The sequence below is a fragment of the Penicillium psychrosexuale genome (assembly GCF_028828465.1).
Source record: "Penicillium psychrosexuale strain IBT 29551 chromosome Unknown utg000003l, whole genome shotgun sequence".
NCBI lineage: Eukaryota > Fungi > Ascomycota > Eurotiomycetes > Eurotiales > Aspergillaceae > Penicillium > Penicillium psychrosexuale.
Window position 1 is genome coordinate 2,120,675 of NW_026643188.1, and position 26,936 is coordinate 2,147,610.

Consider the following 26,936-nt stretch of genomic DNA (forward strand, 5'->3'; position numbering starts at 1 on the left):
AAACATATGGAATCATTCGAATGCGAAATCTCGTAGGAAAGCTCAAGTACATAGTTTATTGCTTCCCTTAATTGGCCATTGTGTTCTCGTTGAAGAGATCCGCCAAAAGATCGTTTCGGCATACTATCAAATCTACGCTGCCCATACCGTACGTACTCTCAAACACATAAATACTCAACCGAGCGAAAAATGGTCGCAGGACCCTCTCGACAATATCGTCCTTGGCTGTCTCTCGGATCCAGTCTGAGATGAGCCATGGCCGCTTAAGACCACTGCGAGCTTGGGGCTCGATGCTCTCCGTAGGGATAGTGGGTGAGCCTGCACCGCGTGGACCAAAAGTCTGAGAAACTTCATCTGCCAGAGCGATGGGCTCCCAGCGGTCGGGTGGATAGACCGCATCAATCGTGTCAGTTACGAAAAGCCATTCAAGGAGCTGGAAGTCGTCTGGGGCGAGGACAAGCAGTATGTCGAGCAGCTTGGACGCTTGAAGCAGTGAGTAAGGGTTGTAGACCTCCGGCTGAGAGCCATGGGGTACTGCTGAAATGGCTTCTTGCAGTTCAGTGTTGATCAGGGGCCAGAATGGCGCCATGGGGGCGGCAGAGGTCTTGAGCGCGACTGCTCGAAGAACCATAAATACTTCAGCCCGAGTGGCGGAAGATGGCGACGAGGAGCTGGTTGCCGCAAGAAGATCTTCCAGCTTCTGAAGCAACGCCGGCAATTCACCGACAAAGTAATCATCGCTGGCAGAAAGCAGGAGTAGCGCGATTCGCCGGAGGTTGAGCTGCGCTTTGCGATCGGCTTCCAATCGGGCCGCAGAGGCTCCTACGCCGAACATGATGCCCGCTGAGCTTGGTGGTGGAAGGCGGACAAGAAGTTCAGATAGCCGTTCCTTGTCAGCGAGAACCCACTGGCGCAGCAGGTCCATCCAGCTGTTCTTCACCAAATCCAATTGCAATCCAAAGAATCGGGCATCATTGAACGCGTCGGATATGTCCTTCTTCCACATTTTCGCCGCTGCTGGTACTTTTGCCATTTGCTGTAGAAGAATCATGACATTACGGTTGAGATTGTTAGGGAAGAGACGTGACCGAATGAGAGGGCCCACTACATTAGTCGAGACACTAGTAATGGCGGTATTGACCCGATCTGAATCACCCAGGGTCGTGATAAACGACGGCATAGAGACCGCTAGAATGCTCAGCATGTCATCGGGTCCAGTATGAGAGACCGAGGTACGGTCATAATCCACCGAAGATGTTGCCATAGGCCCAGTGTCTTGGTTGAGGCCTAGAGGCTTGCTAGTAAAGACTGCGGTAAGGAGTCGTAGGAGAACATCCTGCGTTATAATTGTTAGTGATTATAATAAAATCAGTAGTGGATAAACATACTCCAAGTTCCTTTCGCATACGGCGGTCTTCGCCAAAAGTCGTATTCTCCAATTTCACCCCCAAAATAGCCGCGAATTCAATCAAACGTGGAAGAATCTGCCGGTGCGGGAATGGATTGCTAAGAACATCGCGCAAGAAAGTTGTGCAGTCCGTCCAAATCTCGTCAAGGACATCATCATCCAGTGAGCGGGCATAAGTAACCAAAAAGCTAGCAAGCTCAGACTCAGAGAGATTGGATGTTAACGAAGACTTCCGGCTAGGATCCAATGCACTAGGATTAGTGCGAGTGTATATTGCATTGAAAATGGCCGGGATGGTGATCTTTGGGCTTGATCCGTCGAGTGTATGGAGGAGATTGAAGATCAGTGACGCTGTCTCCGTGTCAGACTTGGTCCACATTTCCACCAAGGTCTCAAGACACTCAAGTGCCTCCGCAGTAAAGAAGTGCTCCAAGATTCGTCGTGAGCGGTTTCTCATTCGCAACGAGGTATATTGAAATGAGGCCAAAGATTCAAAATCGGGTGGAGAGCCACTGTGATCGCCTGCGCCCCACGCCCAAATAGAGAAGCATAGGCGAACGGCGTCTTGGAAACAGAGAAGAACAGTCAGGCGGTCGTTGGCGGTATTTGGGCGACCTTGCCCGCTTTCCGAGTTGAATACCCCAGACACCATATTTCCGAAAAAGCCCTGCGGTTGGTCAGGGCTCTTGACTGTTGGAACGTTGGACTCTTCCTCGATGAGACGTTCGTGTGCATTTGCAATACAGGTCTCGAGGCCAGTCAGAAGAGCAATTGTGACATGCTCGGAACGGTCCTGCGGCCAATCTTCTGTTTGCTGGAAGGACAGCTGAAGTCTGCCATATGATGCTCGAATTTCCCTGCAGAAACATTCCACGAGCATCAATAGGATCTGGAATATAGTACCTGAGTATAGAGGGAGCACCTCGCAGAGCAGCACTATCCACTTGTCTACAATTTCTCGGGATTTAGGTGAGCTAATTCCCTTTAAAAGACAATCCAGAAGCCGCTCTGGCGGCTGCGGTAGCTGAGGTAGCGATGGTCTCCTGTCTGCCTTGTCACTAGTGAAAGACAAGATCGAAGGACTTGTCAGACGGTCACGAGAGCTAGCTCGTAGGTGTTTTGGCCGAGGTGGCGGGGGTGGTAGATATGCTTGCGCGAATCGCACCTTCAGTGCAGCAAGGAGTGTATCGATTAGTGCACCCTGCACCACAATACTGCACCCCTCGGAAGAGATAAGAAGGCGCTCCACCAAGAAATCGTCAATGCCAGACTCCACTAATTCCTCGGCTCGGGGCCCAAGAAGAAGTTGCCGCATGAGCTGGAGTGCGTCCCTATGTAGTCGTTCTCCATCTAGATTCAATTCCGTAGGTGCTGGGGATAGCGTGCTGACGATTCGAAGAGACGCTTCAAATATGGCGGAATGGAGGCTTTTGAAGCCTGCATTTTCTATCCAAGAAATCATATTAGCAACAATTGTTTCGTGAGAAGATAATTACGCACCTTCAGATTTGGACGCTTCAAGGCGCTTCTCATTGCCCAGCACATGAGTAAGAAGTGCGATCCATCCGTTGTGCGAAAGGGCAGATATGATATTTGAAGCTGTCTGTAACAAATAGGCACATTCCTTGTAGTCATCCGGGGAAATTGAGTAGTTGTCTGTCTTTTTCTCGCTAGTTTCATTAGATTCAGAAAGCTCATCAAGATTCGAGATGACCACATGGAAAACCCTAGTAAACTATTAGATATGGATCACGCGTTGGGATGGGGAGCCGTCGTACTTGTGGATAGATGGCAAGTCCTGCAGCCATAGTTGCACGCTTTGCGAACTATCGCTCGAATCTTGGGAGAGAAGATCAAGGACAATAAAAAGTGGGCGTTCAAGCATAGAGCATTGATAAGAGAACAAGGTCCCTCCAACATCAAGCACTTGCTTTGGCGGCTGCTCATGTGTGTTGTGATGACTGTGATTCCATAAGACATAGAATCGCTCAGCTTGTTGCTCTGACGAAAGGTGGCGGGATGCTGCGGTTGACACATTGAGCATTAAAGCTGTCAGCGACGCCTCGACAAGGTGATCAATCCAAGAAATTGAATGCAGGAGCCATAAGCAGCGGACGGCTTCTACGTGAAACTTTGGACTCAAGGGAGATAAGTACCACCAAAGCTGGTTGACAAGAGGGGTAATCAGATCGCAAGCATCCTCATAGCTGACATAGAAGCCGGGAGTCTGAATGAAAAACAAACTTGTCACTGTCGAAGCGATGGTCGATATGACAGAGAAGGAGGCGGTTGTTGGCTTGTCCTTCCCCGAACCTAGTCGCTGAGAGAGCGCTTCATACAGTTTTCGATCTCGTAGAACGCGGGACTTTGGAAGCTTCTTGAGCAAAGTCACAAGAATATCGAGTGGTTCGTGAACAGATAGGCTGCCATCTCGGCTTCTTAGCGCCGCGATAGCCAGTTCGTGAGCCTCTCGGATAATCATTTCGCCAAGATTCTTAGGAGCATAGGGAAGAGGTGGAAGCTCCAAGCTATTTTTACTTTGTTCATAGAAACTGTGGACAGTTTTCAAAATATCAGTACCACGGCCCCTTGTGTCGTTGCCAGCAGTCTTTTCAGAGCCCGCCTTTCTCGAGAACGCCCGCTCTGTGAGTAAACCAGTCAACGATTTGAGAACTTTGTTCAATGCAGCAGTCACGGCCTGTTTGGCAGTGCTTTCCTTGGATGAGATCTCTCTCATCTTGACGAGCACTGACAATGCCAGCAAAGGTACATGGATCTGAACCATGTCCTCCTCGCGGACATTGAAATTCTCAACAATAAACTGCGCGAGATCCAAGTCACGCAACACTTGGTCCCTATCAATGTCTACATCAGAACACCGGTAATCAACCAAGCCCAGAAGCTCGGAGAATATCACACCACTTTCAACGCCATCAAAAAAGGCGCTCGCACTGCGGAAAACCTCTTCGAAGTGGTTCTCAGGGGCTGTAGATTCAAATGCCTGAACACTGCGTACAGTGGGCAAGAAAACTGCAGGGACAATATATCCACCAATCTCCCAACGATCCATTAACGACAGAGCTATGCGAAAGGGCTTGGTTCTATCGGATGGAATAATCGGTTCATCTTTGATCATATCCAGTAGACCAGTGACTAAGGGTTGTAAGCCTACCCGGCTGAAGTATTGTGATTGTGTGAGCTCCTTCCCATCAACGGACGCAGATCGAGCGGTTTCCATTGATAATTTCCGATCATCCACCGAAGAGCTATCGTTTGGGGAATCTGGTCCTAAGAACCATGCCCAGAGTCGGCGGTTCAGGCTCATGTCTCGCCGAGTGACTACCCCCACCGCAGCAATAACCAATGTTCGAAGATCAGTAGCCGCAATTTTGCTTTGCAAAATCGGAGAGCTGAGTGGAAGGTGAGTGACAAGAAGATCAAGGAAGTTACGCTGGACAAGGAGCTGGTCATCAGATAGACCTGATGCAACACATCGAATCAAGAGGCCAGGTTCCGGTAAAATGACAGAGTCTGCTGCGGCCAGTATCTCAGGTGGGATGTTCTGCGGATCGTTCCCACCAGCCGTACTTGGTCGACGGTCTGCGATACCTAGCTTTGGGAGGTAGCGGTTCAAATATGCAAGAACACCAAGCCGTCGACTAGGGTTCGTGATAGATGCGAGAAAGAGGCATTGCCAGAAATACTGCCCAGATGCCCCGGCCTCAGACGTCCTTTGTGTTTCAAGTTGTCCAGCAGCATCTCGCAGTTTATTCATTGTGCGTAGTGTTGGCTCGAAATCTTCACTTGTCTCCTCTTCGAGGCCTGGAAGTAGGGCTAGAATGATTGCTTTCAAGGCGGGACGGATGGCCCATGGTTCTAGATCAACGATATATCCCTCTACCAAAGACAGAAACAATGGGCGGACAGTAAGAGAGGCGAAAGTCAACGTTGGCGCAAGGCCGGGGAGATACAAAGGCAGGTCGTGCGATAAGCCCTCGAGCTGGTTGTAAACAGATGCATCAGTAAGCACACTGTGAGCTTTTCATGTGGCCACCCATACCTTTATCAATCCAAATATGTACGTGTAGACTTCGAGGGTCTTTTGGTGCACGCCTGACGGCAACGATGGGTTCAAGCACTGGGCGAGTCGCTTTGACACCAACACTTTATGAGGGACGATGGGCTGATCGGGCGGATGGCTTTGGAGCGCCTAATAGTTGATTATCAGCGATGCTATACATCGCTACTAATTCGAGGAAGCTCACCTTTAACAGGCGACCGAGGAATGATATATAGTCGGCCCATTCTTGGAGAGCGTTGTCGAAGAGTGAAAGCGCTCTTTCAACACTAGATGCATATCGGCGATAGTTCTTGTCTTTTTTGAGGGACCCTACAAGCACCAAATAGAATCAGACACAGTCCTCTCGTGCAGTTCCTGAGGTGGGCGCATACCTTCCTTGCCTTGTAGACGGGAGCGTGTCAAGGAGCTCTCGGAGCTCGCGGGGGAATTCGACCTCGGAAAGGCATTGGGATCAAGACTCATGGTGCCAATGACGGACGTAAAATTGTTGTGAAAGTTTTGAACTACCCTCCGTCATATTTAGGACATCGAGGATGACCCTGTGGGAAAGGGGGTTGGCGGTTGAATGTTGACCAGAGGCCAACGCAGGCGGCCACGTTCAGTTGTTTTGTTCCGCCTTGGGGTAGCTCCGACTTCGCCGACGTCAATGCCCAGCAACTATCAAATCGGCAAACACAACTGATCAAGACGCGAAATATCTGAGCTAAACAATGAGCATTTAATTCCCTGAAGACCCGCGACGAGCGACCGCGTCAAAAAGCGCATGCCCGCAGCGGGGATGAATACACAGCAAGACGCAAAGACCGAGGGCCAACAGCCTGTCGAGACCCCCAAGCAGCCGTATCTTTCCAAGCCCTCAATCCCAGATTATGATGAGGGTAGTGAGAGCTCAGAGGGAGAACGGCCACCTTTACCTCCGCGACCAAATACGTTGAGTCTATTGAACGATGAAACGGGCTCCCGGTCAGCTCTACAGGCAGAGGCAACGACGGCTATCTCGCGAACCGATATCGAGACACAACCACCGGAAGCTCCTGGTAGCGCTTCCTCCACACTAGCTGTTCGTGGTCTGGTCCAGGGTCCAAAAGCCAGGGCGAGCCTCAGCCAGTTGGCGAGCCCGCGGAGCAGCGAAGCTGGTGACTCTGCTAGTATTAGAAGCTCAGTTCCAAATGGTGATTCCGGAGATGTTGAAGCGCTGTTTATGGACTTTGCTGCTACGGAGCCTGGTAGTCAAAGGGGCGCTACAGGTCTACTTGACTTCCCTGAATTCGCGGCCGACGATATAGACGATGATGGAATTTTGAGCGAATTTGAAGCAGTTGGCGAACTTAACGAGGAAGGTGATAACGAAGGTTTGGGTCAATAATAAGTCGTCTCTTGTTTCATAATGCTAACGCATGTCAGAGCTGCTACTCCAACGGTGGAAAGCGAAGCGCAAGCACTATGTGATCCTATCCGCCGCTGGGAAGCCGATTTGGACCAGGCATGGTGACAGTGGCCTGATTTCCGGATATGTCGGGGTTATCCAGACCATTATTTCGTTTTATGAGGATTCAAATGATCATCTGCGAAGCTTTTCCGCAGGTGATACCAGGTTTGTTGTATTGACACGGGGATCTTTATACCTTGTTGCAATCAGCCGTATGATGGAGAGCGACAATCAGCTTCGTCTTCAACTGGAAGCATTGTATATGCAGATATTATCTACATTAACCCTGCCTTCTTTAACCCACCTCTTCTCTATGCGGCCTTCTACTGATCTATCGCGGCCCTTGCAGGGTTCGGAGTCCCTTCTCTCATCTCTGGCAGACAGTTTCACGCGAGGATCTCCATCGACGCTACTATCGGCTCTGGAGTGTCTGAAAATCCGCAAACAACACCGACAAGCCATCAACAATGCACTTCTGAAAACTAAAGCTAGTACTCTTCTATATGGCTTGCTTGTGGCCGGCGGACGGCTCGTCAGTGTTATCCGACCTAAAAAGCACTCCTTACATCCAGGCGATCTACAGCTCTTATTCAACATGGTTTTTGAGGCCGACGGAGTTAAAGCCGGCGGTGGAGAAAGTTGGATTCCCGTCTGTTTGCCTGGCTTCAACAGCAGCGGTTATCTCTACATGTATGTGAGCTTTCTTGACATTCGGGATGATATCGAAAATAGTGCAGAGATCACCAAAGATGAGTCTGTTGCCATTGTTCTTATCAGTCCCGACAAAGAGGCTTTCTTTGAAATGCAAGGAATGCGTGATGCTCTTGTGGAGGTGAGATTAAACAATTCCACGCAATCGAATATGGTATGCATGTACTAATGATGCAATAGCAAATGGAGAGAAACGGCAGTCTGAAGGAGATCAAAACGGCAATTGACAATGGCCGACCCGCAACCACTGATATAGTTCCTGGAACTGTGCTACATCATTTCCTATACAAGTCGCGTGCAAACGTACAATTCACCATGTCATCTTATGCGCCTGAATTTTCCTCAGTGACTCGACGGCGAAGGTGAGCAACATCCCCTCTGCTATTCATGAATCCTTGCAATATTAAATCATTCTGACTGTGCCTATAGATTGATGTCGATGTACAACAACTTGCACGCGAGCATCCACGCGAAGAATACCCATGTCAAAGTACACCACTGTGTTTCGCGGTCAGCCACTTCGTTCGGATGGGTAACCCCTGTATTCGAATTCTATTGTATCGCCGAGCCGAACACTAATCGAAATGCACTTGCCCAAAGCGCTAGCAAGATTGCTCAGTGGGTGCAGCGTGAGGAAGAGAGGTTATTCATCATTGGCGGTGCGGTACGTACTTTGTCTCTGTGGTTATTATGGCACGAGTGGCAACACTGATCACATCAAACAGGTTTTCTGATATCTTCCCGACGTTTGCACTAAGTCACAAAACACTTTTGTGGTCGCCGGGACACGAAAATCAAATCATGTCTGAAAGAGAGAGGGCCACATGAGCCCAAATAATAACACTGGATCCGAACTCCGCCAGTCAATGGACGAAGTTCTCTGTATATACTCTCTCGTGATTTATTATACCCAATACTACGTCCGCCAACCTTACATATATATTGTTTATGGTAGTATCCTAGTCTACTTTTATATCTCAAGATCTCTTCGTAGAATTTACTGGTAGATATTCTCGGTTCATCACGTTGCATTGCTAGAAAATCCATAATACGTATGAAAAAAATAAAAGACCGCACATGTGGACTAATCGATTGTGTCCTCTCTCAAGTTAAAGAGCTGACGCATAACCTCACCCGACCTGCTGCGCAGCGCATCGTGATACATGGTGTTGGTTATAAACTGCTTGGAGTTCTTGATCTTGGCAGCAGTGGCTGTGGCCAGGTCAAAGTGAACATACATGTCGTCGATGTAGGTTGCAGCATAGACTGGCACCTTGTTTTTGGCCAGTTGAGCCTCGTCATATAGGTCCGGCCATTCGTCTGTTGTAGCCAGGATTTCAGCTGCTTCTTTGAGCTTTGAGAGTTCTGAGTAAGACTCGAACATATCCTTGAAGACCTGGAAGGTGGGAAATGGTGTTAGATCTTTCTGTTCAAACAATTCTGGGTTGGGTTGGGTTGGGCTATTTACCATCTCGCCGGTGAAGTAGATCTCGGACAACGAGTCATTGATCTGGAATTGCGGGTTACTAGCGCGCAGCCTGTCTGCAGCCCAGAGCGACGGCTTTCTACATTTTTTGTTAGACACAGGTATGCCAAAAACAGACGGCAAGATTTTCCTTACCCTTGGCAGTAGATTGATTCATGCAGAATGGCATAAATGATATTTTTGTCCATACCGCCATTACTGTCAATCACGGAAAGAGTAGGCAGAGTAAGGAATCCGAACATCTCCAGATCGTTTGAGACTCTGAAAACAATGTCTAGACTCGGGTTAGTATTTCTACTACGACCTTCACGAGACAAAGCAAGGTTTACCGTGTAGGCTATCAAAACCACCTAAGTCGTGTTAGCTTTATTCGATTGTCTGAATCGAGGGATTTACCGTGGAAGCCGAACATGATGCCTAGTTGCTGGAAGCGAGCCGGAGTGAGCAACCCGGATGGCAATGCAACCTTGTTTTGGGTCAGGTATTGCATGATATTCTTAACACGGGCCACATCCTCGGGGAACTTCTGGTAGTAAGCTTCGTTCCTCTCCTTGACCTTCTCTGTTTTTTGTGTCAATGTCACGAATAAGCCACTCCAGGAAAACAGGGAAGCGCACCATAGGTCTTCGCATAGACAGGATCCGGCCCGTTGGTCAGGGGGGAAGGCCACCAGTAAGGAAAGCTTCTCTCAAGCCCTCCGGGCTGGAAGTTAAATGATATCAGCGAGGTGTTCAAGATCCAAGTATGGAGATCAATGAGTCTCAAAACATACAACTTTGACAAGTAAGTCACGGCACAGAAGCCACCGAAACTTTGCCCAAGGATACTCCACCGGCGCTGGTCAGCCGGATAGTCCTGTGTCAGAACATCACGGATAGCTTCGCAATCACGGACAATGCTGTCTGCACGGAAGTTCTTGAGATACTCGGCCTGCTTGATTGCATCTCCCTGACGAGCAAGGGTTCCCGCTGTGAGAGTCGAACTGAGGCCAGTGCCTCGTTGATCCAGAAAGAGCACCTAGAGAATAGTTGAGCATCAATCTACAAAAGGTAGAATTTACAGACATGACACACTTGATATCCCTTGCTGAGCATGAATTCGACCCAGGGGTAAGACTGCGGGGCACCACATCCAAAGCCAGGGCCACCTTGAAGATAGACCAGCCAAGGAAGCTTGCCCTCCTTGGCTTCTTTGCCCTCTTCCTTAGCAGGCTCAATGGGTTTGTTCAAGCGACTGATGCTTCGTGCAAAGAGCCTCAGCGTGTCCCCAGCAGGCTTGTTGTAGTCCACAGGGACATCGAAGAGCAGCTCAGAAACACGAAGTTTGCCTAGATAGTGTCAAATTTATCAGTTTTAACACCGGTGGGCTAATTAGTGACGATACAAACCTGAGACATTATGGAAACGTCGCTCAATCAGTTTCGCAGCCATGATTGCGATGTTGATGCGGACTGAAAATAGAGGGCGCGTTGGCGACAAGCCGCTTTGCGGAGAACCGCACCATTTTTTGGTCTAGGCCTTGCTGTTCACCTGCAATCACCCAGCCGAGTGAAAGAAAAATTTAGTGTCTTTGTTTTTGTTTATTTCCTTGACCAAGATTGTTCATAGAGAGATGTGTAACTTATTGCATATATGGATGAGTAGACGGCTTTGAAAAAAAATAACATTGGATGTATGTAGCTATGCCCGAATAGATTCATGTCCGACACGGTGTTCGATGTCTTCAACAAATCTTTCTCAGAATATGTGCTTAATTTGGACCATATTTTAGTATGCCCTAGGATGGATACATTGTAGCAAATTGACCTGGGACATAACCATTACTTTGTTATGAATTCTGTAATCCGTTCCAAAGCGGAATCATTCCGCAAAGAGAAAGATAGAACTGGCCGTTTCACGAGTTCGTACCCGAGTGTTTGTTGGCTGCGAGTTGCCGGCCTGCCTTTAGCAATAGTAGGGTCGCTGGTAGCTGAGCGGCCGCAAATCCAACCATAACAATCAGCTGCGTATTGAAACTACCAGCTAAAACGTTCTTCACCTCCTCTTGTAGAAGAGGAGGTAGGCTTTTTATCGATCTCACATTCTCAAGGAAGAGGTGCAGTTCGTGCGATGTCATAACACCTTGCAAACGATGCGTCAGATGGCCATTTAATATATTAGATGCAATGGCAAGACCAATAGCACCACCAAGAAAGCGGAACTGAACCACGGTGCCAGTGGCAATTGCTGCAACGAAAGGCGATGAACCAGTTAGCCAATGCATCGGTCACCTTAGTATCAGGAAGTTTTCGGGGAAACACATACCTAGGTCTCTGTCCTCGACAATATATGGTGTCGATAACACGAGGATGCCCATGGTCAGACCCATTCCTGTCCCAGCAATGACTAGATAGCCAATATCTGTTGCGTGGAAGCCTCGAGTACTGGCAATGGTCGAAAGAAGCCCAATACCGACAGTATGGACTGTACAGCCCACGAGCAGAGTATAAATAAACGGGATGCGTCCCCTAGAGCTGGCGATATTGATAATAGCCGCAGCAACTGCGGCGATAGCAGAATACCCAATCAAATAGATACCGGCCTCCAAAGGCGACTTGTCCAACAGAAGCTGGGCTTGCTGTGGAACATATACTAGGACGACGTTGTACGGTGCGCCGATGACGAACGAAGAACTAAAAGCGTGTCAGAAGAAATTGCACGGTAACCGTGGATATTAATTAGATGGACTCACATAAGTATTCCCAGCCATGGACGATCAAAAAGCCAACGCTTGGGAAATATGGGGTCTTTGCCCGGGATGCCCGAAATATACCATTCCCAGGCAAAGAAAGCGATCCAGCACACCCCCGTGAGCACAAGGAGCGCAATTGCATCCCTCGAAGACCACGAGAATGCCAGATTGGTTTCATTCAATACGGCGACTATCAAAAATGAGCCAGCCATCATCAAAAACGATCCCATTATATCAAGATTAGCAAATGAGCGATATGAGGCTCGTGTCCGGAATGAAGGAGTGTGCTGATCAAGGCCAAAGTGTTTGGGCATCGCAACGATGATAACAGCGATCGCAATAGCGCACAATGGTGCACTAATAATTTAGTTAGCATGCTTTTCAACACAGATGCTTAGCATTTCACATACTTGACGAAAAAGGTCCATCGCCAGGCCGAATTTTCTGCAAGAGCACCTCCAACAATTGGGCCTATCAAAGATGCAAAAACAAGGCAAAATGACATGAGACTGCTGTAGATTGGAAGCTTCGTTTTAGGAGCTATCTCGTAGACGCATAGGATCGTCAATGCGTATGTACCAGCGCCCCCGATTCCTTGGAGAGCTCGGAATATTATGCTGCCTCAGTAGTGTTAGCCTTTGGACAGAAAATGAGCGCAGGACTACGCTAGACATACAGTTGGTTAACTGTCTGAGCAAACCCACACCCCATAGAAAATGCGAGCAGAATGACAAGAGCAGCGATTGTAGTTTGTTTCCTGCCAAGTATATCGCTGATTTTCGTCCATATTGCCATAGACCCTGGAAGTATTATGATATCAGTAATGAGAGAGATAGAGACTGTGGGAGACTATCTCAAGACATATGTTCAAGAAGAAAAGAAACATCCAAAGAGTAGAGAAATTATTATAACATCGCATTTTGTATCATACCTGTGTAGGTGGCTAGATATCCAGTGATAATCCAGCTTCTTTTCTCGAAGCCTTCCAAATCATCTGTGATACTCGTGAGAGCCGAGCTTACAATCGTGACATCCAAGTTGGAGAGGAAAAATCCAATCAAGAGTCTATACATCATCAGTCTTCGTTAGCAAAACCCAATGGCACTTGACTGAGCACATACCCTGTGGTGGTAAGCACTAGTCTCCATCCTGTCGGGTAAACAATTTCACTTCCTGGGGAAGGTGCTCTCTGTGCCGACCCCTTTTCTTGGATGTGCCCCCTAGCGCGGTCTTTGCTAGCTTTATTCGAGGTCGGCTCTGCGAACTTGATGTGGCTAGACATGGTTGTCGGCCTCTCAATGATGGGTGCGTCAAGAGTAGGTGAAGACTGGAGTGGCAGGCATCGTTGCAGGCGAGAAAGTTTTGAACGTGACCACTGTCTACGTAGGACCAAGCCCCGCGTATCTTCACCCCAGGGGCTTCATGTGGAACGCCAGGAGATGCGCGATGACAGAATGTGGAATATTTACATGCAAAGAAGGGTGATCCGCGTCGATCATTGAACCTAGATATGCTGGATTGGATGTGGCTTGGCATAAATTTGCTTTTCTGGGGCATGCGCGACTGGATTTGGAATTTTGAACTGCTTTTTCGACTGCTTTTGATGATATTATTCTCCGTCTTTTTAACTGCGACATGGTCTGGAAAGGAGGGCCCTCACGCGTTCTATTTTCCTAATCTGAGACAGATTCTCCTTGCTCAGGGATAGCTATTCGCCCCTGGAATATGCAAACATGCTATACAACATAGATAAGGTCGTTCAATGTAGTCAAGTAAGGAGGACTTGTGCACTGCCAAGCTGGATTCGGAGAGTAACGCGAGCTTGTAGTTGACTTAGCAACAAATAGGCGAAGTCAAGAAATCTCTGCTCCGTACCCTCGCCCCATACTCCTCCCCGAGGTTGACAGGATAATTAGGCGCAATTAGCATACAAGGAGATGTCAGGGGCAACATGAACAAAGGGCCTGATGCCTGATGAGAAACAGGGCAAAACCAGCCTTGGAGATTACCTGGACAGTACTTCGTCCGTCACAGACCAGGTAAATCGACTCAGCGCCTGAGGCAGCCAAGCAAGAGTCACTATGGACATCTCTAGGTACGAAGTACATTCCTCCATCTCCACATTGCCTATCTTCTCCAAAACTTCCATTGTAAGATCACCAGAAGCTGTTCGAACTTCGGACTTCGGACATCGGCCTCACTTTGCCCCACTCATCCCGCTTTCCAGGCTTCCAACGTTCTTTCGGACGTGCCCAGGTGTCTTCCAATGATATCTGTTTAGATCTATCTATTTTCTATGCGAGATCAGAAGGCATCAAATATTGTTTTTGGCAGGTATAGCCGAACTTTATAGGGAGCAAATCCCGAGACCCCGGCATTGTATAAATTGGCGAGACTGTTCAATTTCCCCTCCCCTCGACACACATTTCAGCCATGCATAACCAATTCCAACAAGACCTATGGAAGGCTGCACGGGGACCCTGGGACTCGAGTATTCTCCCTAGCTCCGAGAACCTAGCGCGAGCTAGAGCTTCTCTCCCCGCGACACTTCCGAATACAGGATCCAGTCTCGAATTTGTCCAGCGGCACATTGTCGATGATATTGTCCCGGCATTCAATGGAGGAAGCATAAGCGCCAATTACTATGGATTTGTGACTGGTGGAACTACCCCAGCAGCGCTCTTCGCGGACAACGTTGTATCTGCTTACGACCAGAACGTCCAGGTCCATCTCCCAAATCACTCGATTGTCACCGATGTGGAGTACAACGCACTTGGGCTCCTTTTAGATCTTTTCCAACTGGAGCGTTCTGTCTGGTATAATGGCACATTCACTACTGGGGCCACGGGGAGCAATATCCTCGGCCTAGCATGTGGGCGCGAATTTATTTTGCAAAAGGCGGCGCAGAGAAAAGGCTGTCATCTCCAGAGTGTTGGTGAAGAGGGCCTGTTTGAGGTATTGAATGCACTGGGTCTTTCTGGGGTGCAGGTTTTATCCACGCTGCCACACTCCTCCCTCGTGAAGGCTGCTGGTGTGCTAGGCATCGGTCGTTCCAACGTACACAACATCTGCCGAGCCGACGACCCGCTCCGCTTTGATATTGATAAGCTTCAGAAAGAACTTGCGAGAACAGACAAGGTTAGCATCGTTGCAATATCTTGCGGAGAGGTCAATACTGGTCGTTTTGCAACAAGCGGTGCGGATTTGAGGAAAATACGCCAGTTGTGCGACAAGTATGGAGCCTGGATGCACGCCGATGGAGCATTTGGAATCTTTGCTCGTGTCCTTGATGAAAGCCCAGAGTTTGCAACAATCAAGAAGGGTTGTGAAGGAATAGATCTGGTCGACTCGATAACCGGTGACGGCCACAAGCTTCTCAACGTGCCCTACGACTGTGGCTTTTTCTTTACTCGACACCCGAATGTGGCATCGCAAGTATTCCAAAATGCGAATGCAGCTTACTTGGCTGCTGGAAACTCCGATGGCCCTTCCATCCCCTCGCCTCTAAACATTGGGATTGAAAACTCTCGTCGATTTAGAGCATTACCGGTGTATGCATCGCTGTTGGCATATGGCAAGTCCGGGTATCAAGAAATGCTGGAGCGTCAGATAAGGCTCGCCCGGAAAATATATGGATGGATATTCGAGCATTCTGGTTATACAGCTTTGCCAGAAGCATTGTCCAAGTCTGAGCTGCTCGATCGGACATTTATGACTGTTTTATTTCGCGCAAATGATGAGGGTTTGAACCGCGAGCTAGGAAACAAAATCAACGAAAGCTCGCGGATGTTCGTCTCGGGTACTAGCTGGGATGGGTCCCCTGCTTGCCGCATTGCAATCTCAAATTGGCGAGTCGACGTGGAGCGAGACTTTGCGCTGGTGACAGATGTGCTGGCAAAGGTTGCCCAGAGCTAGGGGAATTAAGACTTAGAATCTCAACGATTGGACATTCAACGCTTAAATCTTTTTTTTTTTAGTATCTCTATAGAGGGTATCAGCGACGACGACCAGCTCCTCCTATATTCTCAGTACGGTCAGACATGCTAACAACCTCTCCAATACCCGCTGCTTCTTGCTCATCTTCCAGAGCCATGATCTCCTCTCGACTATCCCACCACTTTTCTTCGGCCACAGAGAACGCTGCTTTGCGCAATTCCTTGATTGACTTGTCACCGGACTGTTCCTTCTCCTTGACAATCTCCATCATGATATTCTGCCATTCTTCGGAAGTGCGGCTGAAGAACTCTCGCAAGCTTTCGAATGGCCGAGGCAATGGTCGGTTGTCATTGAAAGTTTGCTCTTCTGGCTCCTCAACTTCAAGTTGTTCCATGTCCTTGGTAACAGATGGCACCGTCACATCTGTCCGGGCAGGCGAGGGAGCATCAAGGGACATCGCTTCGGCGTCAGCCTCATCGTCTTCATCCTCTTCGTCGTCGTCATCTTCGTCATCCATTTCTTCGTCGCTGTCTTCGGCTTCGTTCAAGAGGTTCCAATTCTCAGGCTCCCTGTAGAACAACTCCCTGACGCCATCCAGTTTGACTAAATCAATGGAATACATATCGTCGAAGGTGAACTCTCGGTCACCCTTTTCAAACGTACCACCAAAGATGAATAGGGTATCATCTTGCACTGCTAGCTGGGCATTGAATCGCCGGTGGGGCATTTCGAAGCGAACAACCGAGGGCTTTGCGGGTTCCACAGGTTCCTCGGGTTGGGGCGGGCTTGCTTCCATAACGTTATCATCTTCATTGTCCCGAATTCCAACTTTAGCTTCCAGGGCTTTGAGGTTTGCCAAAAGCTCTTCCTCATCCGCCTTGCCCCTATTTTTAGACTTTGCATTTTGATTTGCCTGCTGCTTTTTGCCCGGCGCGCGGGGACGTCGCAGACTCAACGGGAAGAAACGGTTTCTGTCGGTAGTCCAAGCAAAGAGAGTATCGAAGAACTCGCTGTCAATGCCCTCCTCGGTTAGTTCCACGTCGTGGACACCACCAAACATGATTCCTCGACCCTTGTGGTATGCCATGGTAGTGCCAACACGGGGCGGGTTGGGCGTATTAGCGGGCTTCTTTCGTCGCTCCCATCGGACTACAGGTGCCGTTGACGATGGAGCCTCAGCTGCAGGAGGTGTGATTCTCAAGAACCAAGTATCCTGGTGAACCATGGGCCGGAGAGCCATCTTCTGGGGGCCGCCACCCTTGCCTTGTTTACCACCACCCGCAGCTGCCTTCACTCGGGAGTAGCCCCCGTAGAGAACAGCTCCAGTCTCGTGCGGTAGCAGAGAGAATGATGAGCGAGGATCGGGTTTTTGGGAAGCAAGGGTCAATGTGGGGTTGTACCAGGTATATTGATTACAATCATAAATCCACAGGTCCTGCAAGTACTTAGTCTGCTGGGAGGTATCCTGGAATCCACCAAAGAGGATGATGTAGTTCTGTCTCGGGATTAGCTTTATCCAGAAGACATATGCTGAATTAAAACACATACCTTGAAATAAGTCATGCGGTGACCACTTCTAGCGGGAGGACCTTTGCCTTTAACCTCGAGACGGGTCCATTCTCTTGTAGCTGTGTCTAAGTGCCAAAAATCATTGTAGTGATAGAATGTGCCTTGTTTCGGCGACGAGAACTCTCCTGCTGATAGTAAGTCTCCGCACAAACAATTTCAATATACTCAGCAAGACAATCTTACCTCCAAACATATAGATGCCTCCGGAGTTTCCTCCCCGGCACCATGCATGGCCACTTCGAGGAAGCGGACTGTTGGGACTAGTCACTTCTCTCCATTCGCTGCGGTCAATCAAATAGATGAAAAGGTTATTGAAGAAAGTGGCATGCGTCCCGTCAAAGTACTCTCCACCGAAAAGCAACAGCTCATTTCGGTTCGACGGAGATGCTAGAACGGTTGAAGACGAACGTGGGACCGGGGGCTCGGAAGGAACCTCAGTGACCTTTAAGAATTTGGCCTGTTCTTCGGCGTACTGGGCCAGAATGGCATCTAGGTCTGCGTCTTCAGCATCGCTGTCTGCATCCTTTCCCTTGGCTTTGGACCTCTTTTCCTTCTGCGCGGACTTCTTTGACTGCTTAGCCGCTACACGGTCCTTGTGCTCGGCTGATTTCTTAGTCTTTTTACCCATTTTGGCTCCACGTTGGATTCAGAAAGTGAATTTTCGCGATCTTCTTTTCGTGGGGCAGAAATTATGCCTTTCCCCACACCGAATTAATTGCCCCCCATCCAGATCGATCAGATATTCGTCTGTAGGCGTGGTGCTTGCACCATTCGATTTTATTTACATGTCACTTTGGAAAATATAAAAACATAGAATAAGAATTATGATTCCCACTCAAATCTAATTTCTTAGTCCAATTTGACCGAGTAACTTGAACGTAGTTGTTGCTATAGATCGATTTGTTTGACCGCTCACGTGCCGACGCGTCGATATCGGTTTCGCGATTGTGCCCATCGCCCCAAACATCAAGATCAACGGCCATGACAGCAAAAGGCCCCCATGACGAAGAATAACTTAGCAACTCATCTCAAATGGTTGTTAACCCAAGGGAAACCTCTTAACCCCCCTCTGGCACAAACCGGCCTGCCCGAACGCAACAACCACGCATTACCACAATTGATTCCCCCCGCCGCCGAACTCGCGGCCCTGGATGATATCCTTGAAGACGTGGAAAATGAGACGAATGGTTCAATGGCTAGATTGTTACCCCAATCGGCGAGCAAGCCTCGATTGCTAAGCCGACATGACACGGTCCCCACCAGTACTCTGTCAAGTACGAAGAAACGGGATTCGCCAAAACAATCAAGCATAGCTCGAGGTACGTAACCACACGAGACGAGTCTTGCGGGAATTATCAGACTGACGCTGCCTGCACGGTGATTAGAGTCCTTCCGAGAACCACCATTATCATCACACAAACCTTCCCGGCAAAAGTCGACTCCATCGCGATCAGACAGTTTCCACGCATCTAGCCATAAAGATATTGAATCGATTGATTTGACAGGGGAGCTTGATCTGTCCACACTATCCTCGGAGACTCTCCTGGCTGGTGAGCCGCGCGGGTCATGGGCACAAGAAAGTACCCCGTGCGGAACTCGTGAGAAACGCGGCAAGAAGCGCAAGAGTGACGAGTATACATCTGATCTTCTTTCCCCATTGAAACATGCGACGAAAGTACGAACGCCCTCGAAAGTGCGAACCCCCTCGAAAGCCGCTTTACCCCCCGCCCGTAGAGACATTATATCGGAACAGCCCACAGTCCCACGTCAGACAACTCAAACAACCCAAACAAATCCCCCAAGCGCGGCGAAACGACCTGAATATCATTCACCTACTGTCCCACGGAGCCATCGGAAACGAGTGATCGCGGACTCAGATGATGACGATGATCTCTTTGATGACTGGGCTGTTAGTGAAGATCCGGCCGACAAGATGATCCTCGATGCCGGGGAGAGTTTGTATCCAATACTTCCCGAGATGAGTCCAGCGGCGGATGAGAAAATGGTCGAGACTAAGCATTCACGATTGGAATGTACGCCCAAAGTACCGTTCTCGACTGCGCAACTATCGACTCAGCCGAAGAAAATGGCAGTTGTCAAAGACCCCACCCCGTCGACGCCTTGGTCGAAGCCGTCCACCTCATCACAAGAAAAGGATCCGGATTTCCTGAAGTTTTTGGCTCTTGAAAGCAATGCCTTCGGCTATGCAATTTCCAAATTGAGGTCTACTCTGCAGAAGAATTCTGAGATTGTTTATCAACAGGCCATGGAGGGACAGCCAGTCCCGGAATTGATCGCCCAAAACAAGACTCTTGTCGCTCAGATCGAGGCAATTGAATTGTTGCAAAAGCATCAAAACACGTATAAGGGCAGCGTTTCTCGCAAGCAAGACCTAAAGCAGAACTTGATACGTGTGATCTCACAAGGTCTAGATCCAACAACCATGCCAGAAGAGCTTGCGCAGAGTCGAGCAGTTGAGGCAGATTTGGAACAAACCGAAACAAAAATCTGTCAGCTTCTATCTCAAGCTAATATCCTCGAATTAGCGCATGATTGTCCACCTGAACCCTCCTATATGAAACCCACGCAGCCCACCTTCGAAGCCTACGCAGTCGCACAGGAGCCCGCTCTTTTCTCTTCTTCGCGGGCTGACTCAAACACAGAATTCCGTAGCCAACAGCGTTTGCCTCTCACAAGTCCTAGAAAGACCAAAGACACCCGTCAGCCAGATAGCTATGAGGACTGTATTTCTCGGAATATGGGCTCTCCACTGTTGGATTCGATGGATATTGATGAGTTCGACTGGAATGTCAGCGACGATGACATATTAGAAGCGGCAGTGGGCTTCGATGGTACTCAACAGATACCTGTTCGCGAGCAAGCCAGTCAAAGCCGCAAGGTTTTTGCGGAGACCTCTGGCAACATCCCCAAGGTGCCCGTCCCGAAGAAGTCGCCCGGTCATAGCGCCTTCTGGTCAAACCATCCATGGTCTCAAGAAGTAAGGAAAGTGTTGAAAGACCGATTCCACCTCCGCGGATTCCGACCCAATCAGCTTGAAGCCATTGATGCGACACTTGCTGGCAAAGATACATTCATTCTTATGCCTACTGGAGGAGGAAAGTCGCTATGTTATCAATTACCTTCTGTGGTAACGGGCGGACGCACCACTGGAGTGACGATTGTGATATCTCCATTGCTGAGTCTGATGGAGGATCAAGTATCCCACCTGCGAAAATTGAACGTCAAGGCCTTCATGATCAACGGCGATACCGACCAACAGGAAAAATCATGGATCATGAGCCAGCTCTCAAATGCAGGTGGCGAGGGGTTGGAGGTCCTGTACATCACTCCTGAGATGCTCAGTAAAAACCAAGCCTTGATTAGAGCCCTTGAGAGGCTTCACGGAAGAAACAGATTAGCGCGCCTCGTCATCGACGAGGCTCACTGCGTCAGTCAATGGGGACACGATTTCCGACCTGACTACAAAGAGCTAGGAGAGGTTCGAGCCAGGTTCCCTGGTGTACCGGTTATGGCCTTGACGGCCACTGCTACTGAGAATGTCAAAGTTGATGTGATGCACAATCTCAAAATCAGTGATTGTGAAGTGTTCCTACAGAGTTTCAACCGTCCTAATCTCACCTACGAGGTACGGTCGAAAGGAAAGAACGATGAAGTTCTAGCCAGTATGGCGGAAACCATTACAAGCTCATACCGGAATCAGTGCGGGATTATCTACTGCCTCTCGCGAAAGACGTGCGACAAGGTTGCAGAGGATCTACAGAAAAAGTACCACCTCAAGGCAAACGCTTATCATGCGGGTATGTCAGCAAAAGCAAAATCGGAGGCTCAGAGGAACTGGCAGATGGGCCGAGTGCATATCATTGTTGCCACCATTGCATTTGGAATGGGAATTGACAAAGCCGATGTGCGATTCGTCATGCACCACAGTATCCCAAAGAGTCTCGAGGGGTATTATCAAGAAACCGGTCGTGCTGGTCGAGACGGCAAGCGTTCTGGCTGTTATCTTTACTTCGGCTACAAAGACACAGCAACCTTGAAGCGGATGATTGATGCAGGAGATGGCAGTGGTCAGCAAAAAGGTCGTCAGAAACAGATGTTGCGAAATGTGGTTCAATTTTGTGAGAACCGCAGCGATTGCAGACGAGTCCAAGTCCTCGCCTATTTTGCGGAATACTTCCGCCGAGAGGACTGCAACAACACTTGTGATAACTGCAAGTCCGGTTTAGTGTTTGAGCTTCATGATTTCACTGAGCAGGCATCCTGGGCCATCAAGATTGTGCGACAATTCCAGAACGCACAGGAGAAGGTGACTGTGCTCTACTGCTGCGACATACTTCGTGGAGACTGCAAACGGCCTAAAGCCCCAGAGCATCGCAAGATGCCGGGGTATGGAAAGGGATCTGATCTCGACCGTGGAGCAGCCGAACGTCTGTTCTACCGGCTGCTAGGTGAAGACGCATTGGCAGAAGACAACGTGATCAATAAAAGTGATTTCGCTGTTCAGTATATCATCCTCGGGCGTCGTGCAGCAGAATATGAGAGTGGCCAGCGGCAAATGAAACTACAGGTTCGCGCGTCACCGAATAGTAAGGCCAAAGCCAACAGCAAGCCCTCAGCTGCTACGCAAAAGAAAAAGTCCAGGAATTCAGGTGGCGATCCTCAGTCAACCATGGTATCTTCTCCGGTGCAAGCTGCTCAAAACCGCCGCCTTGACCGTTATCAATATGCCGGTGCTCCAGCCGTACCTTCCTCGCTCGATGAGGATAGTGATGGCTTTGAACCGATTCGAACCACCGGCAAGTCTCGCCGCGCAAACACACGCGAGATGGGCCCTCCGATCACCAGCGATCAGAAGTTAGATCGACTTGATCACATGCATCGTGTAGTTGTGGAGGACTTCCAGGAGCATGCCAAAATCATGCTTCAGGACGTGAGTAATCGCTGCACTCATTGGTACATCATAAAGAAACTGACTGTTGTTATAGCTTGTCGTTAAGAAGGGCCTTCGGTGCCAACCGTTCTCTGACCAGGTGCTACGTGATATGGGCATATCCTTTCCCACAAGTAAGTACGATCCCTTGATGGGAATTGGAACACCAGGTTAACAAGGAAATAGATCTCACTGAGCTTTCTGCGATCCCGGACATCGACCAGGATAAGGTGAAGCGCTACGGCCGGCAGATACTGGGACTGGTTGACAATGCGAAGCGGCGCTACCTGGAAATGACGCAGGAAGCAGAGACCAGCGGCGTTGTTCCGGATCCCAACCACCATAATGTCATCAACCTCAGCAGCAGCGATGAGTATAGTGACGACGATTTGTTCATGGATGAGGCTTCCTTCAATCTGGACAATCCTGTCTCGGCCGCACCCAGCAATGCAGTTGAAAATATCACCAGTCGCTACTTCCCTCCGGCAGCATCTCCAGGATATGACTCTGGTGACGACTGGGAATCCGGCACGGCGCCTTCTAGCTCCAAGGGTCGCAAGCGCCAGCCTGCCAGTGGCAAACGACCATCACGACGGAAATATGGCTCCGCTGGAAGCTGGAAGGGGAAAGTCGCGCGACCAAAAGCCAAATCTGGCGATCGTCCTACAAGCCAGTCATCTGCGCCGCGAAAGAACTCCAGACCCAAAACTCCCAAGTCTACGATTGGAATGATGCCTATTTGATGTTCTTGTTATTGTTCTTTCCCACCTTTTGTCGGGATGTTTATGATTGGTTCGGCGTTTACACAAGCATCTCTAGGTGTTCTTTTCTCACGGTTTGTAGGGAGTCATTCGAAGGTAGTCCATAGGTGCCGGGTTATGTAGTATTTGACATGTTCACAAAGGACCAGGATATAGAACGATACACATCCATGAATCAATAATACCATTGTCACTCAATCGTGGAAAGTCCCACATTCAATTCCCCAGTGAGCGACCAAAATCAATCAATCGAAGCCGCCGTGCATCTCGAGGGTGAAACTGCGCGACCTTGGCTCTCACAAGGAATCTTGAAGACGCCGAGTCGCGCTCCAAATCGATATAGGTGTTAGCCTCCAACATAGCGTTGAGAAGACCATGCATCTCCTTCGCAACTGCCTCCCTCTTGTTTGTGGGAGCCTCATCCGCGTTCTGTTTCATGAACTTATCAATCCGCCGCTGTGATCCATCCTCCGTTTCTGTCGGCTCTTTCTGCTTCTTGGGCTTGCCGTGTGCCGTATAACCTGCCTTTAGCGTAGCATCTGACACCTCAAAAGCATCGCCTACAGTCGGGCCGCCCAGATCCTCGGCAGCAAGCATTGGAGCAAGAGTCTCATCGATGAACTTATCCAACGAGACCTTGAGGTTTGCGGACGTGCGGTCCAGTTCTTTATTTTGCTTTTTCTGCAGGGTAAGCTGCTCGCGTGCCACCTGCGATGGAGTCTGCTCTTCCTTTCTCGTGTTTGCATTGCGGATTCTCTGAATCCGCTCTCGCAGTCCGCTTGCGATTGATTGAGAGTCGCGTAGATTAGCCTCTTCAACCCGCAGGCGCTCGCGGTCTACAGACAGCTGTTCGGCGGTCATTGTGACAGAGACCTTGTGTTCTTGAACAAGACGTGCGGTTTCTTTTATGGCTATAAGTGATGGCAGCACCGAATCTGTTGCTGGGAGCTCATCGTCGGACTTGAGAAGCGAGTCGTAGGCTTTCTTGGCCCGTCGGGCTTGGGAAATACGGGCCCAGGAATCGGTGCCCGTTTCTGTTAAATCAAGGGAACTGAGCTCCCGCAGCTATAACTCATGTCAATCGAGGCGTCCTACTATAATTGGAATGGCATAGCATGCCTTGTTCAATTCATCTTGCTGGCGTTTGACTTGCTCTTGAAGCCCTTGCAAGGTTGCATCTAAACGTCGCGTGTAAACATGCAATGCAGTTTCACTGAGAGGTTCTTTTGCCGCTTCATGCTCTGCTTCTTGGCGTCTCTGTGCGAATTTCTGGATCTTCTGCACGGTTTGGTCGGCGATATCCATGCTTATTTTGGTGGAGTGACGCAAAATGCAAATATTTCCTTCTAGAAGTAACAGAGATACTTTTGATTTAGAGCTCCATTGTCCTTGAGACTTGCTGTAAAATGTTTGATTGAAGCCTAAGGGACAATCAAAATATCGAATACGAGCATCACGCCCATGCAACATTCGCGTCGACGTCATGTGACCAGGTTTCAGCCTCGACTTCCTTCCCCCATCGTCAACTTCACCTCTTCTCCTTAATCACCGGGATTTGATTTTCATCGCCTTGATTTCTTCCCTTCATCCACCTTTCATCGCCATTTCACCACATTTTCGTCAATAAAGCTATCAACTCGTCGATAGCGAGTTTAGCCCACACCCTTGACCTCAGATTCAGACGTTATCGGAGGCTACAGTGTGGTACAGCAGGCAACGGTTTCTGGCGCTTGATATCTTGCTTGCCTCATTTCCTATTTCCCATCGCGTTCACCCAAGGATCCTATCTCCACCCTTTTCGCTTCCTTATTCATTTCGAGCATCTCGGCAGATCCCGTGAAGCTTCCCCAGTTGTGACAGCAAAGCCCTCTCACACTTGAATCTGCACTTCTTCCCGTCTTACATCGGCACTGCTTCAGTACCACCTTTCCCTCACAGCCTCTCCAATCTTCTCAAAGCACCAATTTCCCCTTCCGATCGCCAGCACCAGCACCTTCCGTGGGAAATTCTGGTGTACATAAAACGATCATAAAAGAAGAAAACAGATTTCATTCTTGACACCTTCCGATTTCACTTGTAAGTGAAAAACAAACAGCAGCACAGACTATCCAAGATGTCGGCTTCTCCATCCAACCTTCAGTCGACCAAGCGTCCTCTCGAGGACCCTTCGTCGCCGTCCGGTCCCAATGACCAGCCTGAGGCCAAGCGCCCGGCGCTAGACAAAGTAGTCAAGAGCGATGCCGAGGCGGAAACAGATGTATCCAGTAGCCAGGTTCCTACTGTCGTCGAAGGTGCCAAGGATACTCAGGGAGATACTGTGGTCCCCGATGCGCCCACTGGCAAGGGTCTCCCTGTCGACACCCAACCCATCCAATCAACAGCTTCCCAGGCCGATCGCGCGGGTTCTGATCAACCACCCCAGGACGAGTCGAGCTGGGTTCATATTCGTGCGGTGATCTCCAGCCCGGAGGCAGCCACCGTAATTGGAAAGGGAGGTGAGAACGTGTCCCAGATTCGTCGTCTGTCCGGTGCCAAGTGCACTGTCAGTGATTATTCTCGGGGTGCAGTGGAGCGTATCCTGACAGTCAGCGGTCCCCAGGATGCTGCTGCCAAGGTAGGTTTTTTCTTCCATTCAATAGGTTTGTTACGACTGTTCGATTGCTAATGACAAATATTAGGCGTTTGGTTTAATCATCCGTACCCTTAACAATGAACCTCTAGAGGCCGCTTCTACTGCACAATCCAAGACGTACCCTCTGCGTTTGCTAATTCCTCACATTCTAATTGGCTCCATCATCGGCAAGGGTGGCAGCCGCATTCGTGAGATCCAGGAGGCTTCTGGTGCTCGCCTGAACGCCTCGGATGCTTGCCTCCCTCTGTCCACCGAACGGTCCCTTGTCATCCTCGGTGTTGCGGATGCCGTCCACATTGCTACCTACTATGTCGCTGTCACCTTGGTCGAGCAGCTGTCTGAACGTTACGGCGGTCCCGCGGCTTCGGCATATGCCACTCGCAGCGGCGGTCCTGCCGGTGCTGTTCCTGGTGGTATGCAGGTTGTGCCGTACGTTCCCCAGCCCGCCGGCGGCCAATACGGCCATCCCGACACGTTCAAGCGTCACCACCCTCACCCTAACCGTGCCGGTGGTGGTGCATATGGTGTTCCCTACCTGCACGGTCAGCCAGCCCCTGCTCCTGTTGCTCAGACCCCAATGCACTTCCCCGCCGCTCCCCAGGCCCCTTACGGCGGCGTAGGCCCCCACCAGCCCGCTCCCTTTGTTGGTGGCCCTCAGCAGCCGACCCCTGGCCGTGGACCTCCAACAGCCCCTGCCCCTGTCGGCGCTGCCATTCCCGGTCAGCCATTGACTCAGCAGATTTACATCCCCAACGACATGGTTGGTGCCATTATTGGAAAGGGTGGTGCTAAAATTAACGAGATACGTCACCTCAGTGGTAGTGTGATCAAGATCAACGAGCCCCAAGAGAGCAGCAATGAGCGCCTGGTCACTATCACCGGTACCGCGGAGTGCAACCAAATGGCCCTGTACATGCTCTATTCCCGACTTGGTTCGTCTCCCCCTTCCCTAGGTGAAGCTGTGCATGGCTAGGTTCTAACGGATTGACCAGAGAGTGAAAAGCACCGGATCTAAGTCTAGCAGCGTAACATACAACGCTTGCTGAGAGTTTTATTGCGAGGTTCTGCCCAAAATTCTACGGTGGTTAATGAAGTCTCCTTTTGTTTGCCTTCGCTTTCTCTCAGGGCGTTATTCCTTGGTTCTTTCTTTACTTTCTCGTTGTATCTTATTCCAAGGCGTGTTTCATTTCCTGCCATTCTAATTAACAATTCCCACACAATTATCCCTGAATCAAGTAGCCC

General features: G+C 49.6%; 9 protein-coding genes across 9 annotated transcripts; 4 read left to right on the forward strand and 5 right to left on the reverse strand.

The window, feature by feature from the left end:
• Nucleotides 1–67: 67 nt before the first annotated feature.
• Nucleotides 68–5,951, reverse strand: N7518_004734 (dopey family protein; the record flags this gene model as incomplete). Its single annotated transcript, XM_057185661.1, has 7 exons — nt 68–1,336; nt 1,389–2,854; nt 2,909–3,135; nt 3,187–5,408; nt 5,469–5,618; nt 5,674–5,798; nt 5,861–5,951. The coding sequence occupies 7 exons, from the start codon at nt 5,949–5,951 to the stop codon at nt 68–70; spliced, it is 5,550 nt and encodes a 1,849-aa protein (XP_057042431.1).
• A 301-nt stretch (nt 5,952–6,252) lies between these two features.
• On the forward strand, nt 6,253–8,363 carry N7518_004735 (guanine nucleotide exchange factor MON1; the record flags this gene model as incomplete). The annotated part of the gene is made up of 5 exons (XM_057185662.1): nt 6,253–6,841; nt 6,894–7,750; nt 7,810–7,991; nt 8,059–8,293; nt 8,355–8,363. The coding sequence occupies 5 exons, from the start codon at nt 6,253–6,255 to the stop codon at nt 8,361–8,363; spliced, it is 1,872 nt and encodes a 623-aa protein (XP_057042432.1).
• A 350-nt stretch (nt 8,364–8,713) lies between these two features.
• Nucleotides 8,714–10,545, reverse strand: N7518_004736 (proline iminopeptidase; the record flags this gene model as incomplete). Its single annotated transcript, XM_057185663.1, has 7 exons — nt 8,714–9,025; nt 9,098–9,194; nt 9,251–9,389; nt 9,512–9,676; nt 9,733–10,132; nt 10,189–10,442; nt 10,503–10,545. 7 exons carry the CDS (start codon nt 10,543–10,545, stop codon nt 8,714–8,716), a joined length of 1,410 nt encoding a protein of 469 aa, XP_057042433.1.
• Nucleotides 10,546–11,008: 463 nt separating this feature from the next.
• N7518_004737 (putative MFS multidrug transporter) lies at nt 11,009–13,127 on the reverse strand (the record flags this gene model as incomplete). The annotated part of the gene is made up of 7 exons (XM_057185664.1): nt 11,009–11,340; nt 11,419–11,786; nt 11,846–12,202; nt 12,256–12,462; nt 12,522–12,645; nt 12,777–12,910; nt 12,967–13,127. The coding sequence occupies 7 exons, from the start codon at nt 13,125–13,127 to the stop codon at nt 11,009–11,011; spliced, it is 1,683 nt and encodes a 560-aa protein (XP_057042434.1).
• A 1,151-nt stretch (nt 13,128–14,278) lies between these two features.
• On the forward strand, nt 14,279–15,760 carry N7518_004738 (pyridoxal phosphate-dependent decarboxylase family protein; the record flags this gene model as incomplete). The annotated part of the gene is made up of 1 exon (XM_057185665.1): nt 14,279–15,760. One exon carries the CDS (start codon nt 14,279–14,281, stop codon nt 15,758–15,760), a length of 1,482 nt encoding a protein of 493 aa, XP_057042435.1.
• A 79-nt stretch (nt 15,761–15,839) lies between these two features.
• On the reverse strand, nt 15,840–17,978 carry N7518_004739 (putative Kelch repeats protein; the record flags this gene model as incomplete). Its single annotated transcript, XM_057185666.1, has 3 exons — nt 15,840–17,276; nt 17,330–17,475; nt 17,534–17,978. 3 exons carry the CDS (start codon nt 17,976–17,978, stop codon nt 15,840–15,842), a joined length of 2,028 nt encoding a protein of 675 aa, XP_057042436.1.
• Nucleotides 17,979–18,350: 372 nt separating this feature from the next.
• N7518_004740 (uncharacterized protein) lies at nt 18,351–23,044 on the forward strand (the record flags this gene model as incomplete). Its single annotated transcript, XM_057185667.1, has 4 exons — nt 18,351–18,669; nt 18,736–22,301; nt 22,357–22,435; nt 22,488–23,044. 4 exons carry the CDS (start codon nt 18,351–18,353, stop codon nt 23,042–23,044), a joined length of 4,521 nt encoding a protein of 1,506 aa, XP_057042437.1.
• Nucleotides 23,045–23,278: 234 nt separating this feature from the next.
• N7518_004741 (uncharacterized protein) lies at nt 23,279–24,367 on the reverse strand (the record flags this gene model as incomplete). The annotated part of the gene is made up of 2 exons (XM_057185668.1): nt 23,279–24,127; nt 24,158–24,367. The coding sequence occupies 2 exons, from the start codon at nt 24,365–24,367 to the stop codon at nt 23,279–23,281; spliced, it is 1,059 nt and encodes a 352-aa protein (XP_057042438.1).
• Nucleotides 24,368–25,175: 808 nt separating this feature from the next.
• Nucleotides 25,176–26,709, forward strand: N7518_004742 (telomere maintenance protein PBP2; the record flags this gene model as incomplete). The annotated part of the gene is made up of 3 exons (XM_057185669.1): nt 25,176–25,676; nt 25,741–26,626; nt 26,687–26,709. The coding sequence occupies 3 exons, from the start codon at nt 25,176–25,178 to the stop codon at nt 26,707–26,709; spliced, it is 1,410 nt and encodes a 469-aa protein (XP_057042439.1).
• Between the last annotated feature and the right edge of the window lie 227 nt (nt 26,710–26,936).